The sequence below is a fragment of the Ovis canadensis genome, chromosome 3 (genome assembly GCF_042477335.2).
Source record: "Ovis canadensis isolate MfBH-ARS-UI-01 breed Bighorn chromosome 3, ARS-UI_OviCan_v2, whole genome shotgun sequence".
NCBI lineage: Eukaryota > Metazoa > Chordata > Mammalia > Artiodactyla > Bovidae > Ovis > Ovis canadensis.
The window spans coordinates 7,781,047-7,796,563 of record NC_091247.1 but is presented as its reverse complement, the minus strand read 5'-3'; the positions used below and the strand labels follow the sequence as shown (position 1 = coordinate 7,796,563).

The 15,517-nt window shown below is 50.2% G+C and overlaps 1 protein-coding gene across 15 annotated transcripts in view; it reads left to right on the top strand.

Moving 5' to 3' along the window:
• Positions 1–15,517, top strand: part of SPTAN1 (spectrin alpha, non-erythrocytic 1) — a 58,291-nt gene that overhangs the window by 14,941 nt on the left and 27,833 nt on the right. For 8 of the 15 annotated variants that reach the window (XM_069582283.1, XM_069582279.1, XM_069582276.1 and 5 more), the window contains 20 exons: positions 815–955; positions 1,143–1,289; positions 2,604–2,737; positions 2,904–3,048; positions 3,131–3,285; positions 3,984–4,119; positions 5,486–5,587; positions 6,442–6,579; positions 7,074–7,184; positions 7,867–7,944; positions 8,053–8,208; positions 8,424–8,628; positions 9,136–9,317; positions 9,673–9,916; positions 10,109–10,231; positions 10,760–10,977; positions 11,709–11,801; positions 12,386–12,520; positions 13,576–13,724; positions 14,808–14,867. In XM_069582283.1, coding sequence (XP_069438384.1) covers positions 815–955; positions 1,143–1,289; positions 2,604–2,737; positions 2,904–3,048; positions 3,131–3,285; positions 3,984–4,119; positions 5,486–5,587; positions 6,442–6,579; positions 7,074–7,184; positions 7,867–7,944; positions 8,053–8,208; positions 8,424–8,628; positions 9,136–9,317; positions 9,673–9,916; positions 10,109–10,231; positions 10,760–10,977; positions 11,709–11,801; positions 12,386–12,520; positions 13,576–13,724; positions 14,808–14,867 — 2,852 coding nt within the window. The remainder of the gene's footprint in view (positions 1–814; positions 956–1,142; positions 1,290–2,603; positions 2,738–2,903; positions 3,049–3,130; positions 3,286–3,983; positions 4,120–5,485; positions 5,588–6,441; positions 6,580–7,073; positions 7,185–7,866; positions 7,945–8,052; positions 8,209–8,423; positions 8,629–9,135; positions 9,318–9,672; positions 9,917–10,108; positions 10,232–10,759; positions 10,978–11,708; positions 11,802–12,385; positions 12,521–13,575; positions 13,725–14,807; positions 14,868–15,517) is intronic. The other 7 variants (XM_069582288.1, XM_069582286.1, XM_069582284.1 and 4 more) reach the window with 1 other exon arrangement.

Genomic DNA, 15,517 nt, shown 5'->3' with positions numbered 1-15,517 from the left:
ATGCCAGAACACATCACCTAAGCATGAACTGATGATAATTGCCCCAGTTCCCGACAAGTCCTTACTAGGGCTGTGCTATGAGAACCCAAGATGCTGGGAAGGGACTGTTTGGACCTGTGGCTGCCACCTGGGTGTAGCTTGCTGTCAGCCTTTCTTGGGATGAACTGTGTACCACACGCTGTAGCTTCTCATAGAAGCACCAAAACAACTTAGGCCATGAATCCTCTTTGAATGTTGACTGTGTTTCAGGATGCCATCTTTTTTCCTTTGTACTAAGGTTTTCCTCTTCACTTATGCCTTGTAATTATTTCTTTACATGTATGATGCCTCCAGGACCTCTTGTTCTTTCCATTTCACCTCTGTGAATTCAGGACACACCCTTCAGTGATTCTTGCTGCTGTTCCTCGATGACGCCTCATCTTTCCCTCCCAAATCTTCTGACCTAGAAATCCCACCTTCATAGCTTAACAATTAATAAGAACTAAAAAGATTACCTAAAGACTTACCAATAATATATCAATAATAATTGGTAATTATAAGATAATAGTAAGTTATTTGGAGTAAACTAGAATACATATACTTACAAAAGGTCAGTTGTTTGGTAGGTCAACATTAAGACCTACCAAAACACTGTGAAGTGTACGTGTTTACATCTTCTTATTTCAATTTACCATTTCCCTTCAGTGTAGGCATTATCTTGAAAAAGACTGGTTCAGAGCTCTGGGAGGTGTCTAGCTGTTTGGAGCCCCGTGGAGGAGCCAGGTCCCCCAGACGTGGCTCTCATGTGCGGGTTGTTGGGCTCTTTAACCTCCAGACTCGTCTGATGGAGCTGCACCGCCAGTGGGAATTGCTTCTGGAGAAGATGCGGGAGAAAGGCATCAAGCTGCTGCAGGCCCAGAAGCTGGTGCAGTACCTGCGGGAGTGTGAGGACGTGATGGACTGGATCAATGACAAGGTATGTTAGAGCAGGAGGGAGATGCCGTGACCCTGACCTCCTAACTAGGAGAGAGCACACAGTAAACTAACTGCACGTCCCCTGAGGTGGCTGCGGCCCCTCCGGCGTCCATTTTGTGATGGGTTTTGGGAGCCACTGTGCCCGACTGTGTCTTGGTGACTCTGGCTCTGCTGTGGTCCCCAAACAGGAAGCCATTGTGACATCTGAGGAGCTGGGCCAGGACCTGGAGCACGTGGAGGTGTTACAGAAGAAATTCGAAGAGTTTCAGACAGACATGGCTGCCCACGAAGAGAGAGTCAATGAAGTGAACCAGTTTGCTGCCAAGCTCATTCAGGTAAATGGGGAAGTGCTGTGTGTTCTCATAGCAGCGTTATGGTAACTGCCTTTACGTTAACATTAATGTGATACAACTTCATTAATTTTTCCAGAAGGAAAATCTTGATTAGGTGCCTGATTTCTGGGTGAGCAGGTTTTGATAAAGCATGTCTGAGTCCTGTTTAGATCTCAGTAAGGCAGCAGTATTGCTCCCTCCTACATTAGAAAACACTTTTCAACTTGTGACTGTGGGCAGGAAGGGCAGAGTTCATTTGATCTCTTCCTCCGCCCATTTTCAGGTAGGGCTTGGTGAAGCTTTTATGGACTGTTGAAGTTGGGCGTCAGGGTTTCTCAGACGGGTGTGGTGGCGAAAGTTGCAGAGGGTTGGCAGGAGTCCACCGCCACCTCAGTGCTCTTCTTGAGTTGGAGCTTCCCTGGACTCCTGCAAGGGGGGAGCCCTGTAATGAAACAAGGCTCTCCCCTGGGAGCTCTGCAGCCAGAGGGGAGTAGGACTGCCTATCGCTGCTGCTTTACCATTGCCCGCCCTGCAGGGCTCCGGAGGTGTGCAGTACAGTGACCGCAGGAGGTTTTGCTTTAGGGAACACTTGATTTGGGGGCGGCGGGGGTGCAAACTTTAAACCTGTAGATCCTTCAGGACTGGCATTTGTTTCCTCTTGGCTCAGTGATGAAAGGAGAACCAGCATTCCTAAGACATAACCTTGCCTTCCACATGACAGGATCATGGGATCCTCAGGATCCTGTGCCATCACCAGGTCGTGCCAAGGAGAGCAGGCGAGCCAAACCCCAGATCCCACAGCGGGTCCCACCGCCTAGGAGTGCTTTGCCTTATCACTTGACTTGTTATTTAAACAAGACAAAAGGTGGTTAGTGAGCAAGGAGACTTTGAAAGGAGTGTCTCCAGTGTGAAGTCAGGAACAGATCTGAAAGCCATGTTTCTGGGCAGGCGTGCTTCTCGGTAGCCTCATGATGCCGGACACCCTGAACTTGGAGCAGACGGGCGAGCAGTCGTTCATGAGGTGCCCACACAGTTGCCACTGCAGGGTGTCAGTGCATAGGATGTTACAGATGTCCAGAACTGCTCTGGAGAAGCACCACGTGGCTTCTGGGCCCAGACAAGGGCTGTCCCCTTTTTATAGAACAAGAAATGAAGCTCCTGTGGAAGGAGCTTCCCTCCATTCCACACAAAAAGCCAGCGATTCTTCAGAACAGTCAGCTTTGCTGAGGCAGACGTTGTCAGGGAGCCAAGGCCAGGTGAGCAGTGACGGGGCCACAGGTGCGGGTCTGAGTGTCGTGTCTGCCCTTCCTGACCCAGGAGCAGCACCCTGAGGAGGAGCTGATCAAGACAAAGGAGGACGAGGTGAATGCAGCCTGGCAGCGGCTGAAGGGCCTGGCCCTCCAGCGGCAGGGGAAGCTGTTCGGGGCAGCTGAGGTCCAACGCTTTAACAGGTACCAAGCCGAGGGGGCTTGCGGGAATGGGATCTCCCGGCCGGGTGTGGTGAAGCCTACGGGGAGTTGAAGAACATGTGGGGCTGACTGGGTCTTGGCCCTGTGTGGCATCCCGGTCCTGGATGGATGACGTAGCTACAGACAAACGGGTGCCTCTGTGTTGTAGGGATGTGGACGAGACCATTAGCTGGATTAAGGAGAAGGAACAGTTAATGGCCTCTGATGACTTTGGCCGGGACCTGGCCAGTGTTCAGGCTCTACTGCGGAAACACGAGGGTTTGGAGAGAGATCTTGCTGCCTTGGAGGACAAGGTGGGTTTGAAAGGCAGCTGATTCTGTGAGTAAGTTACTCGCCAGGGTTGGGAGTGCAGCACTGATGAGCGTGTCTCTCCAGGTCAAAGCCCTGTGTGCCGAGGCTGACCGCCTGCAGCAGTCCCACCCTCTGAGTGCCACCCAGATCCAAGTGAAGCGAGAGGAGCTGATCACCAACTGGGAGCAGATCCGCACCCTGGCCGCGGAGAGACACGCACGTCTCAACGATTCCTACAGGTAGAAGTGCTCCTCCAGGGCTGCACAGCCTGGACCGTGAAGCTTTTGTTTTAGAGTTGAGGTCAGAATTGATGGTTAGTTCTCGGTAGCAAGGAGAACGTGTTACAGCGTTGGTATAGCTTCATAGCTTTCCTCTAGTAAGAAGATGCAGCAGACCTTTTCTTATTGTATTTGTTATATATTTCCTTGTTGTATATTAATGTATTTCTATATTATATTTAGAGACTTGACAACTTTGTAGTGTTTGTATATACACGCACAGTATTGATAACTTTATAAATGTCTTTTTTCCAGCCTATGTCACTTTGTTAGAACCAATATAAATGGAAATACCTGTTAGCAATAAGTATTTAGCAATCTGAGCATCATGTAAAATATTCTGTTAAAATTGAGTAAATCAGGAATTGAAAGGGAAATAATATTTCTTACTAGTAACTAGGAGTTGAATTTGGGAATGACAAGGAAGTTGAACATAAGAGACAAGCTCAAGGAATTATAGTGACGGACAGAGCCTAAATTTTGAAGGATTGATTTCAGTTGTCTTGCTAGTCTAGATTGGAAGAGTCCTCCCTTTCCCAAGGCTAGAGTTTGTATGGCTCGTTAGACTCTTGAGGACATAGAATTTGGAGGTCTGGGGCGACATCTTCCACCCAGGGCCTCCCCTAGAGACCTCTGCTTATGGACTTTTGGTTTCCCAGGCTTCAGCGCTTCCTTGCTGACTTCCGAGACCTCACCAGCTGGGTCACTGAGATGAAAGCCCTCATCAATGCAGATGAACTTGCCAATGATGTGGCCGGGGCCGAAGCCCTGCTGGATAGGCATCAGGAGCACAAGGTAGGGTTTCCAGGATCTTCCAGAAGTAAAGCTGTGAGCTAATAGTGCGTGGCTGTAGCTCTGTCACTTCCAGCCTGGAGTGGCTGAAACTTTGCTCACAGGTGGCTCTCACCATGGGGATGGGGCTGGTTTTGCCTTTGGAGTCTTGCTTTTTCTGCTTCTAATAGATGGTTACTCTCTTGATATGAAACTCATTTAACCGTGATTCATAAAAGCGAAGGGCCAAGTTCTAACAGGGTGGAGATGCTGCTGCTTTGCATATGTATCCTGTGCCATCTTGGAAAATCTTTATAAGCTAAACTTCATGGTTGATTTGGGTAAATCTAAACTCTTTCTCCAAAGTATGTCCATGGGAAATTAGTTTCATGAGATCTTAACAGGCTTTATACCTTAAGAAAAGGGTTTTCTGTGGCTAAGTAATTCTGGAAAACACTGTTAAGGTTTAAAAAATCATTGCTATAAATCTTCTGAGGTGCTAGAAATAAAAAATCAATATACAAAAGTCATACAGCCCCCTGTGGACTAGCAACAGTTAAAAGCGTAATTTTTAAAAATACTAATTTGTCACGTGAGAAAATATAAAGTACTTGGGAAACTAACAAAAGTTGTTTAAGATATCTGTGGAGAAAGCTGTACAGTTTTGAGGAAAGGGGAGAAACAGAATAAAGGGATGGGCATGGATGGAATGATTGCTTGTAAAGGTGCAAATTCTCCCCAAGATGTATACATTCAATGCAGTTCCAGGCAGAAGCCCAGAGGCCTTTGTTTCTGATATGAAACATGCTGATTTTAAAATAAAATTGGAAGGGATTTCCCTGGTGGTCCAGTGGCTAAGATTTCGCACTCCCAATGCAGGGGGCCCGTATTCAGTCCTTGGTCAGGGAAGTAGATCCTACATGCCACAGCTAAGAGTACACATACCACAACCAAGAACTGGTAGAGCCACATAAATAAATAAATGTGAAAGTAATTTAATTTGGAAGAAAAACAATTAAAACCAGCTGAGACAATTATGAAGAACAGGGAAGGGACTCTTCCTACCAGGTATTATAAAATCATAAGTTTATCTGGCACAGAGACCTGAAATAGACCAGTGGAACAGATGATGGAGAGCTCGGGCCCTGTAGATACGTGGACACTTGGTGGTTTGACAGATGGCATGAAAAGCCAGTAGGAAGCGGACTTCTTAGTAAGCGATGCTCTCTGGTTTGGTTCCCTGGGCTGATACTAGCAAACCTGGCATATCTTTGCTTTGTTCCTCATTCTAGTTGTGATATTCCTGATTTGAATGGTTATACAAAATTCAACAATTTACTCTTTGTTACAAAGTGCTGGAGATAAATTGTCCTTTTTTTCCTCCCATTAGGGTGAAATTGACGCTCATGAAGATAGCTTTAAATCTGCAGATGAGTCTGGACAGGCCCTGCTTGCAGCTGGTCACTATGCCGCAGATGAAGTGAGGGAGAAGGTATGAGAGGAGAAAGGGTCTTTTAATAAAAGTCTCTGGAAGCTGTTATCTGTCCTTAAATAGCCAGATGTTGCGTTCACCATAGTGTCAGGGAAAACTTAACGCGGGAGATTCCGCCTGGAAGTTAGGAAGCAGCAAACACTTGCAGAGATTTAAGAAGGAAATGCACGGCGATTGAGTAGAGAAAGCTCCAGGATGTGGGCCACATGCAGCACATTTCCTACTGAATGGGGACTTTGCAGATTAGTAGCTGGAGCTGAGAGCAAACATTCTTACTAAATTATGTATATGTGTATATAATTCCAAAGTTTCAAAGTATCTTTGTAAAGGTGCCTGAGGCACATTAGATAATGATTTTTATGTTTTTAATACTATATAGACCAGGAAGAGACATTTTAAAGACACACTTTATTGTCGTTAACTTTACAGCCTTCAAATTAAGTCTTAGGCATTGATGGATCTAATGAGTGTGTTCTGAGGAGAACCCACTCAGTTGATATCTCTTATCTAAGAGTCCCTGCTCCTCCTATGCTGCCTCACTTTTACATACTTGCCCTTTTTCTTCCTCCAGAGGTTTACTTGTCGTGTCTACCTAACATTATATGTGATTATATGGCAATAAATTATTAATAATTCTAGGTTCATTCAAACAGGGCCAACTCTTAGGTTTAGCAGGACCATGCAAACCCTCAGGATCTCTGATTTGTGTGTGTGACTTGGCTGACACGTGAGTGAATGCTGTCCTTCTTGTGCAAGTCAGAACCAAGGCCTGAAGGTTAGCAGAGGATTAGAAATGCTGGGAGCCTCCGTATCTGACGTCCCCTCCCCTCTCCTCCTCTCAACCACCGCCCTAGCTGACCGTCCTGTCCGAGGAGCGGGCCGCGCTACTAGAGCTCTGGGAGCTGCGACGGCAGCAATATGAGCAGTGCATGGACCTGCAGCTCTTCTACCGCGACACGGAGCAGGTGGACAACTGGATGAGCAAGCAGGAGGTGAGTGGCGTGGGGAGCCGGCCACCTGTGCCGTGCTGTTCAGCTGGCCCCTTTTGTGCGGGTTCAGTTCTGCGTCACACAGAGGGAAGAGTTGCCGGCTTCCATGGGCCCTGCCAGCACCATTCCTGTTGCTGAAACTGAAGGGCCCTCGAGAAAGGATCTGGTTTTTCAGAGGACTGTGATGGTGTAAAGTTTTTTGTTAGATTTTCTTTTCCCGTAGAACTTTGCATTTTGCATAATCTAAATCTACTAGAGGCGACGAAAGCTATTGGAGCGAAGTTCAATAGAGGGTGGAACGAGAGTTTCATGCTCTTGCTGGATTTTTTTAAGCGAATCTGGAAGGACCTCTGGCTGCCAGGGGAGACCTGAGAGTTTCATGGCCATAGTCTTTCTTGCCCTCCTTTCTGTATTTTGGCCTCAGCAGCCTTTGCTTTCCAGCCCTGCGAGGTGAAGGGCGTTGGACATTATGTCAACACTGTGTTTCCTCCTGTAAGGCGTTCCTGTTGAACGAAGACCTGGGTGATTCCTTGGATAGTGTGGAAGCGCTTCTCAAGAAGCACGAAGACTTTGAGAAGTCCCTCAGCGCCCAGGAGGAGAAGATCACAGTAAGACACCTTCCGGCGTCCGTGCCGTCACATGATCCTTAGCGTCAGTGGAGGTCTCTTCTTGTTCTGAGAGGCTTCTGAGCAGAGTCAGAGAAGTCTCCGGGTGCTTACACCCTCGCAAGGGTGATCAACCACCTTGCTGGAGACACAGCACAGCTTCTAGAATGAAATTGTTCTCTTGATGTAAACCTCCAGGTTGAGATTTCCTCCCTGTTAAAGTAGTTAAAAACTAAGGTTAAAAAAAAAAAAAACTAAGGTAAGAGGTTTTTTTCCCATTGAGCACTGATCTTGGAAGTAGGAATTGAGGAGTTACAGTGGTTACAACGCTTAGCTTCCACTCACGTGGTATGGATTCGATTCCTGTCAGGGAACTAAGATCCTGCACGCTATGTAGTTTGGCTGAATAAAAGAATTAGGAATTGAAACGCTGTTAATGTGTGTCTGACCCTGTCAGATCCTGCCCTGACATTAACTGCAGCCAGTGTCTGCAGTCCTGAGTGAAGCTAGCATTATACTGAGCCATCTGACTGAGGACGTCAAGTAAAAACTCAGAAGTTAATGGATAAAAGTTGTCGTAGCAAACCTCAGAGTGAAGTCCTTGACGGGGTCTAGAGCATTTTGTGCTGTGTTCTGCACTCCCCTCTAGGGGCCGAGCTGTGATGAGCCCTCTTCTTCCTCCTAGGCCTTAGATGAGTTTGCCACCAAGCTGATTCAGAACAACCACTACGCGATGGAAGATGTGGCCACCCGGCGAGACGCAGTGAGTGCGCAACTTCCTCACTAGCCTCCTTTCCATCCATGGGTGTCCCTCCCAAGGCAGGTCAGTTAGGGGTGAGAGTGGAGACTCACAGGGGCCCTTGCCTTCCAGCTGCTGAGCCGCCGCAACGCCCTCCATGAGAGAGCCATGTACCGCCGTGCCCAGCTTGCAGATTCCTTCCACTTGCAGCAGTTTTTCCGTGACTCTGATGAGCTCAAGAGTTGGGTCAACGAGAAGATGAAAACAGCCACAGATGAAGCTTATAAAGTAAGATCCTGTTGGCAGTGTCATGTAGCCATTGGTCTGTAAGCCAGACACCACCCTTACAGATAGATGTAGTTAAAGAAAGAGATTGGAAATTTCAAAAACACACTACTGAATGTAAACTGGCGGTTTCATATGTCCCCTGTGAAGATATGTGTGAGTGCAGTGCAGCGTAACTTGTTGTCCAGTGGTTCGAGAGAGAACCTCTTTCTTGGCAGGACCCATCCAACCTACAAGGGAAAGTGCAGAAGCACCAGGCCTTTGAGGCCGAGCTCTCAGCAAACCAGAGCCGCATCGACGCCTTGGAGAAAGCTGGGCAGAAGCTGATCGACGTTGACCACTATGCCAAGGATGAGGTGGCGACTCGGATGAATGAAGTCATCAGTCTGTGGAAGAAGCTGCTGGAGGCCACGGAGCTGAAAGGTGAGGGGAGGCATGCACGGGGTTGTGGTAGGAGGTTTAGAGAGTTAAATGCTCATCCCTGGTTCCCTGGTTTAGGTACTTGGGCTACCTAGGTGAGCTGCTCCAGGTGACTGGGCACTGGGGCTCACTTCCTGAGGGAGTCAGCTGTGTGGGTGCCTAATGATGTGCAGGGTTGGCGGATGTGACTGTTTACTGGCTGGTCGGGGAGCCTGAGAGAGGAGGGGCTGATTTGGTCAGTGGCCCTGGTTGGCTGGGGCCTCGTCACTAGAACAGGTCAGCTGTGAGCCGAGGGCACCTAACCATTCATCAGCACTTAACCCATGGGGCTCATTCCAGCTCCGCATCTGGAAGGCAGAGCCGAGCTTGCAGTTTTCCTTCACATTGTGATAGACGTGAAGGCGTCACTGAAACCCTGCCCTGTTGTGATCCTTCGAGAGGTGCTGCTGTGTACGGGCAGCACTGGCAGAAGGGTGATACTCACAGACTCAACCTTGCCTCCTTGACCAGGCATAAAGCTCCGTGAGGCTAACCAGCAGCAGCAGTTTAACCGCAACGTTGAGGACATCGAGCTGTGGCTGTACGAAGTGGAAGGTCATCTGGCCTCAGATGACTACGGCAAAGACCTCACCAACGTCCAGAACCTCCAGAAAAAGCATGCCCTGCTGGAGGCTGACGTGGCCGCTCACCAGGTGCAGGCCCTGGACGCGGATGTGGGGCTGTGGGCACGGGAGCGAGAGAGGCTGGTCAGCCAAGGCCAACCGGTTCGGGGGTGGGGGATGAAGTGTGTCGATGCCCTAGAGAATCGTGGCTGCACCACTTGGCTTCTGTTCAGGTTGGTCTGCTTGCCCTTGGAGCTTCCTGGGAGCCCAAAATGGGGAAAGGGCGGCTGGAAGCGCACTCCAGAGCGTGGGGAAATGACGATGTGCATTTTCTTGGTGTGAGAGTAAACCACGCCTGAGGCAAGAATGTCAGCCGAGAGATGTCCAGAACGCACTCGGCCGGCCTCAGGCCAGGCTCTCAACACTCTGTCCTTCCCGTCTCCAGGATCGCATCGATGGCATCACTATCCAAGCCCGCCAGTTCCAGGATGCGGGCCACTTTGATGCTGAAAACATCAAGAAGAAGCAGGAGGCCCTGGTAGCTCGCTACGAGGCACTCAAGGAGCCCATGGTTGCCCGGAAGCAGAAGCTGGCCGATTCCCTGCGGTTGCAGCAGCTCTTCCGTGACGTTGAGGATGAGGAGACGTGGATTCGGGAGAAAGAACCTATTGCCGCCTCCACCAACAGAGGTCAGCCTGCCTCTGTCAGACGGAAGTCCAGTTAGGAAAGGGCCTACCCTTACACGGGTCCAGGAGGGGGACCTATGTCCGAATGAGCAAAGTCAGGTTTCAGTTGAACTGGGTTTTTAAGTGAAACTGTGGGGACAGCTGAGAGTGATGGAGTTGACTTTTCTCTTGACTTGGGAGTGGTTTCTCTTTCAGGCAAAGATTTAATTGGAGTCCAGAACCTGCTAAAGAAACACCAAGCGCTACAAGCAGAAATTGCTGGCCACGAGCCCCGCATCAAAGCAGTCACACAGAAGGGGAACGCCATGGTAGAGGAGGGTGAGTGTCGTCAGGAGGTGGCTTTGTTCTCGTTTGTCGTGGCACCTGCCGAGTGCATGGTCGTAGGTCAGGCTGGGCTAGGGGTTGAAGACTGCCCCCCCTACAATCTTCTGACTGTGACCCTGACTAGTCCATAACCTTTCTGAGCCTGAGCTCACCCGCCCCCACCCCCCGCCAGCTTCTCAACTTCTCCCACAGTTGAGAAGACTAAGTGAATGAGGTCAGATACTGAGGAGCCTGAGACAGTGCCCAGCAACGAGTCTCTATGACAGAGGGTCAGAGGGGGCTGTGGGTTTTATTGTTTATGATGACATTACTAATGCCAACTAAGGTTGTCTGCTTAGAGTCTAGATAGACATCGTGGTCTGAGGAGATCTGTTAAAGGGTTGGAACCTGGGCCTCATATAAAACTAGGAACATGAAGGGACCTGGCTCCCTGGACATAGTGTCACAGAGGCTGTGAGCGCTCAGAGGACCTTGTTTGTCCCCATGTTTCTCATTGTCCTCCCTCCCCTGCCCGCCCTACAGGCCATTTTGCTGCCGAGGACGTGAAGGCCAAGCTCCATGAACTGAACCAGAAGTGGGAGTCGCTGAAGTCCAAGGCCTCCCAGCGACGGCAGGACCTGGAGGACTCGCTGCAGGCCCAGCAGTACTTCGCTGATGCCAACGAGGCCGAGTCCTGGATGCGGGAGAAGGAGCCCATCGTCGGCAGCACCGACTATGGCAAAGATGAGGACTCTGCCGAGGTGATGCATGCCGGGGGTACTGGGCTCGGGCTGGGGCTGGTTAGGAGGATGACCACGTGTGCAGAGTGCAGTCTCATGGCTTTTAAGGTATTTCAGCATCTCTTTCCACTTTTCTCTGGTAATTCTCTTATGCTCACAAAAGAGAGAAGGCAGCCTTGGCCTTTCACTGTTAGCCGTGCCCATGTCTCTGATCTTACTTCATTTTTTCTGTATACCTATGTGTACATAAGCACAATTTTTTCTTAGTCATCTTTTTTGAATGGAATTCTTAAATTCTATTCATAAAGATCTAGGTGTAGCCACGTGCCTGCCTTTTCTTGCCTGTCTTCACATAAACCGTCCTGAGCTGAGTATTGACCCGACCTGATAGGATTTGGAGAAGTAGGAAGCACAGAGGGTGGTGGGAAGGGGGTTCTTGGAGGAGGGCGGCATGTGCCCAGCTGCCACTTAGCAGGAGTGTTGAATTCTCAGGATGGGTGGTGGATCACTGTACATGTGACAGTGTTCTTTATGACTCCTCGTCTGTTTCAAGGGTTGCATAATTATGGATGAAAAGATAATAGAAAACATGATATTTCCTCCACGCTAAGTGTTTATCAAATAAAGGGAGAGAGAGTCATCAAGTCACCAGGTAGCTAAACAGATTTAAGAGGCAGACGGCATGCTGGGGAGGCAGAGGGGCTGCTCTGGCTCCTTGCTCAGGGTCGCTTTGTGTGTGACTTGGATTTCAGGCTCTGCTAAAGAAGCACGAGGCATTGATGTCGGATCTCAGCGCCTATGGCAGCAGCATCCAGGCCCTGCGAGAGCAGGCCCAGTCGTGCCGGGTAAGTGAGGCTTTTCGTGTCAGCAGTTGCAAGATCCCAGGGGTTGGGTCGGGGCCAGGGAGCAGGGAGGCCAAAAGACCCAGATGCTGACAGCAGGTGGCATGATCTTGGGTGACGTTCTTTTATTTATGTATTTTTAGCTGTGTTGGTTCTTCATTGCTTCATGGGCTTTCTCTAGTTGCAGAAAGCGGGGGCTACTTTTCGTTGTGGTGCACAGGCTCTAGGGCGTGTGGGCTCAGTAGTTGGGGTGCCCAGGCTCAACAGTTGAGTGCACAGGCTTAGTTTTTCCAAGGCATGTGGGATCTTCCTGGACCAGAGATCAAACCTGTGTCTCCTACATTGGCAGGCAGATTCTTAACCACTGGCCCACCAGGAAAGCCCCCGCAGGTGACTTTCCTGTGGCCTTAAAGGTCCCAGACAGCTGAGCTTCCTGAGTCAGATCTTGTTGGTGGCTTCAGAGGAGAACTGTCACCAGTGTATGTTTGATGGATGTGGGTCTCCTGCTGAGGCTGGGATCTGCAGTGGCTGAGACGGCACTCTGGAGACATCCCATAACTGTGTTTGCCCTTCCTTTGAATTTTTAGCAACAAGTGGCCCCCATGGATGACGAGACTGGGAAGGAGCTGGTCTTGGCGCTCTATGACTATCAGGAGAAGAGTCCCCGAGAGGTCACCATGAAGAAAGGAGACATTCTCACCTTACTCAACAGCACCAACAAGGCAAGCACAGAGGATGACCGGGGGTTGGTTTCCACATGTTAGGTGTCTTGGGAGCTTGTCTTTCCAGGATGTGGCTGGTTTAAAACTTGAAGTTACTAGAGTTTCCAGGTCAGTCTCCCATGTCACGTGGGTTTACTGTTTTGCCTGTGATTGAGATGACCAGCCTGTCTCCGTAAATACCTGAGAGCTAGGGTAGTGACCCTTACTCTCAAGGACCACTTCCAAGTGGAATTTTTTTCTCTTTTGAGCTGAAGTCTGCTTCTCTGTCACTGGCACCTGTTGGTTCTAGACTGTAGGGCCGCAGCAGAGGGTTGAAAACAGGCTTCAGCGTCACCCTGTAGGCTCCGCCTCCTCATCTTCTCCAAGTTCAGTGCTGCCTGGTTCATCAGTCTTTCTTAACGCATTCTGATTGGCTATGGCCTTGGAATGAGGCCATCATCTGACGAGCACCCCCCCAGGATCCTGCCCCCTGTCTTAGTGTAGGCTGGAGAAGTGTTAGGCACCTCCTCTTCCCAGCCACTCAGCTCACCTGGTCGTGGGACTTTGAGGAAACACTGGCCAGTGTCGTTCTGCTGACTCTAAACCTAAGCTAACTGCCTGGTCTGACTCTGGTTCACTCCAGAGCAGCCTCGCCAGTAGAAGCCACGGTGATGGCAGACTATGTGTCTGTGTTGGCCCCACAGAAGCCACTAGTCACAGGTGACCATGAGGGGCTTCAGAGGTCCCAGAGCATCTGAGGTTTTATTTAATTTCCTGAAGTATGGCTCGAGGCTGCCGTGTTAGCACAGTCCTGGAGCATCTGTGCGAAGAGAAGGTGGCCTTCCTGCTCCAGTAAAGTCATGGCTGCCTCACTCATGACCCTCCCTATACGCGGCAGGTCACGAGGGGATCAAAATTCCCATCTTCACACCAGGTGACTTTGGCACCGTCACGGGATCCTCATGCCGTGACTAGAGCTCTTCTTCATGTGTGCATGCGTGTGTACACGGGCCTCCTTGGGTTCTCCCTCCGTCAGGGGAGGAATTTGCCATGGAGATAGTCTCTTTTCCCTGTAGGACTGGTGGAAAGTGGAAGTGAACGACCGGCAGGGCTTCGTGCCGGCCGCCTACGTGAAGAAGCTGGACCCAGCGCAGTCGGCCTCCCGGGAGAACCTCCTGGAAGAGCAGGGCAGCATCGCGCTGCGGCAGGAGCAGATTGACAACCAGTAAGGGCCTCGCGGGTGGCGGCAGAGGGCCAGCGGAGGTCTGCGCCGTGCGTCATCCTGAGGGGCTGAGGCGGAGGCCGCCCTGAGCTGAGGCTCCAGGGCGAGTGCTCTCCCGACGCCCATCTGCGCTCTAAGGTGTACTCTCCCCCACCGTCCCCACGGCATAGCTTACCCACACAGCTCCAACCCCAGGAACCTACGATCCCTGACCGTCCCTTTTTTTTCCTTTCATTTGTTCTTTTCCCTGCATTTGCCAGTTGCTTTTCCTAAACAATGTTTGCTAATTGTCACCATCTGGATCTTTGTTCTCCAGTTCAGGAGGTGCTCTCTGAAATGGGGTTTTTAGCTGTTCCACACCTCTTGAGTTCTGTCCTCTGCAAAAGGCTGCATAGAGTGTGTTTCTCTACCATGGTTTTATGCTCTGAGAGTGGAGTGTATTTTTTAGGAAACAGCTCTGCACCCTTTCCTATGGCTAAGCTCCCTTAAGGACCCGTGTCCCTCTTTTTAGGGCACATCTTGCACTACTAATGAGATCTAAAGCTCTGGACACCTGGCAGACAGCCAGGAAGTATACTCTGATGAGAGGCTGGAACGGTAGAACTTTTTTGACCCTGTTGATCCCTGCAGAGGTCAGTTTTTATACACTTACCGATGCTTTCTGTTATTGCTAAGAATGAGAGGTTTTGGCCTAGATCGTAAATATGAGAGCAAAAAAGTGGACCAGATACCTGACTCCAGTTGCATGTCAGCCCTCAGGAAAACCTCTTCCTCAGGGCGGTCACTGTACCTCTGGCCTGGCTTTGTGAAGCGACCAGTGTGTCTAGCTGAGGAATGTTTACTGCCTTAAGCATGGCAGACAGGAAAACAAAGGTGAACTAATTCTCGTGTCATTGGATTTGATTTTCCTGCTCTTTCCTTACTGTGACTTCATTCCCGGCCTAGCCTGCTTCCAAGAGCTCTCAAATGACTCCGTCATTTCCCCTTGAAGCGTCCACCGTCCTGGCCCCCATCGGAGCCGCTGCCTCCCACCCCGTGGATTAACCCACTAATCCGTGCGTGCTTTTGCTGTGCCCCCCCGTGCAGGACGCGCGTAACTAAGGAGGCCGGCAGCGTGTCTCTGCGTATGAAACAGGTGGAAGAACTGTGAGTAGGCCGGAAGCCCTGCCGAGCACCACCCGCCGCCCCGTCCATCCTCCCTTCCCTGCTTCTCTTGAAGGCGCTCACTGGTCGAGGAAGGCGAGGTGGCAGGAGGGCCCGTCTCTGGCAGCAGCTTTGGCTCGCGAGGGAAGGGGTTTGGGTGAAGCCGTGTCAGCTGTGGCCGCTTCTCTCGTCGGTGCTTCTGTGCAGCTGTGCGTTCAGAGCCTGCTTGGTGTGCCTGCTGTCGGTTTCTTCCTGGACTGGCCGCTGTCAGCTGGCCAGGCGGCGGCCGGCGCCCTAATGCTCCTCTGTTGGCAGCAAGCCGGCTGCCTCTTGAAGTCTCTGACTCTCGGTAATGCGCTCCTGTTTTATTTCCCTTTTGGAGACTTAGGTTCTATTCTAGGTCTTTTTAACTTTCAACTCAGTTGTATTAAGTTTGCTATTTTCACATCTGCAAGGATGCCAGGAGTTCAGCCTTTTGTATTTTGGTTCCCAAGAGTTCTAGTGTTATTGGATTCTGCATAAGAAACCCTCAGCTAACGAAATGTGCTTTACGTGACTTCTCCTTCCAAAGTGGCCAAAACTTCCTGAGAAATGAGTATGTTAACATGAGAAACAGTAGGAATTCCCTACTGTTCAGAGATACTAACATTCTG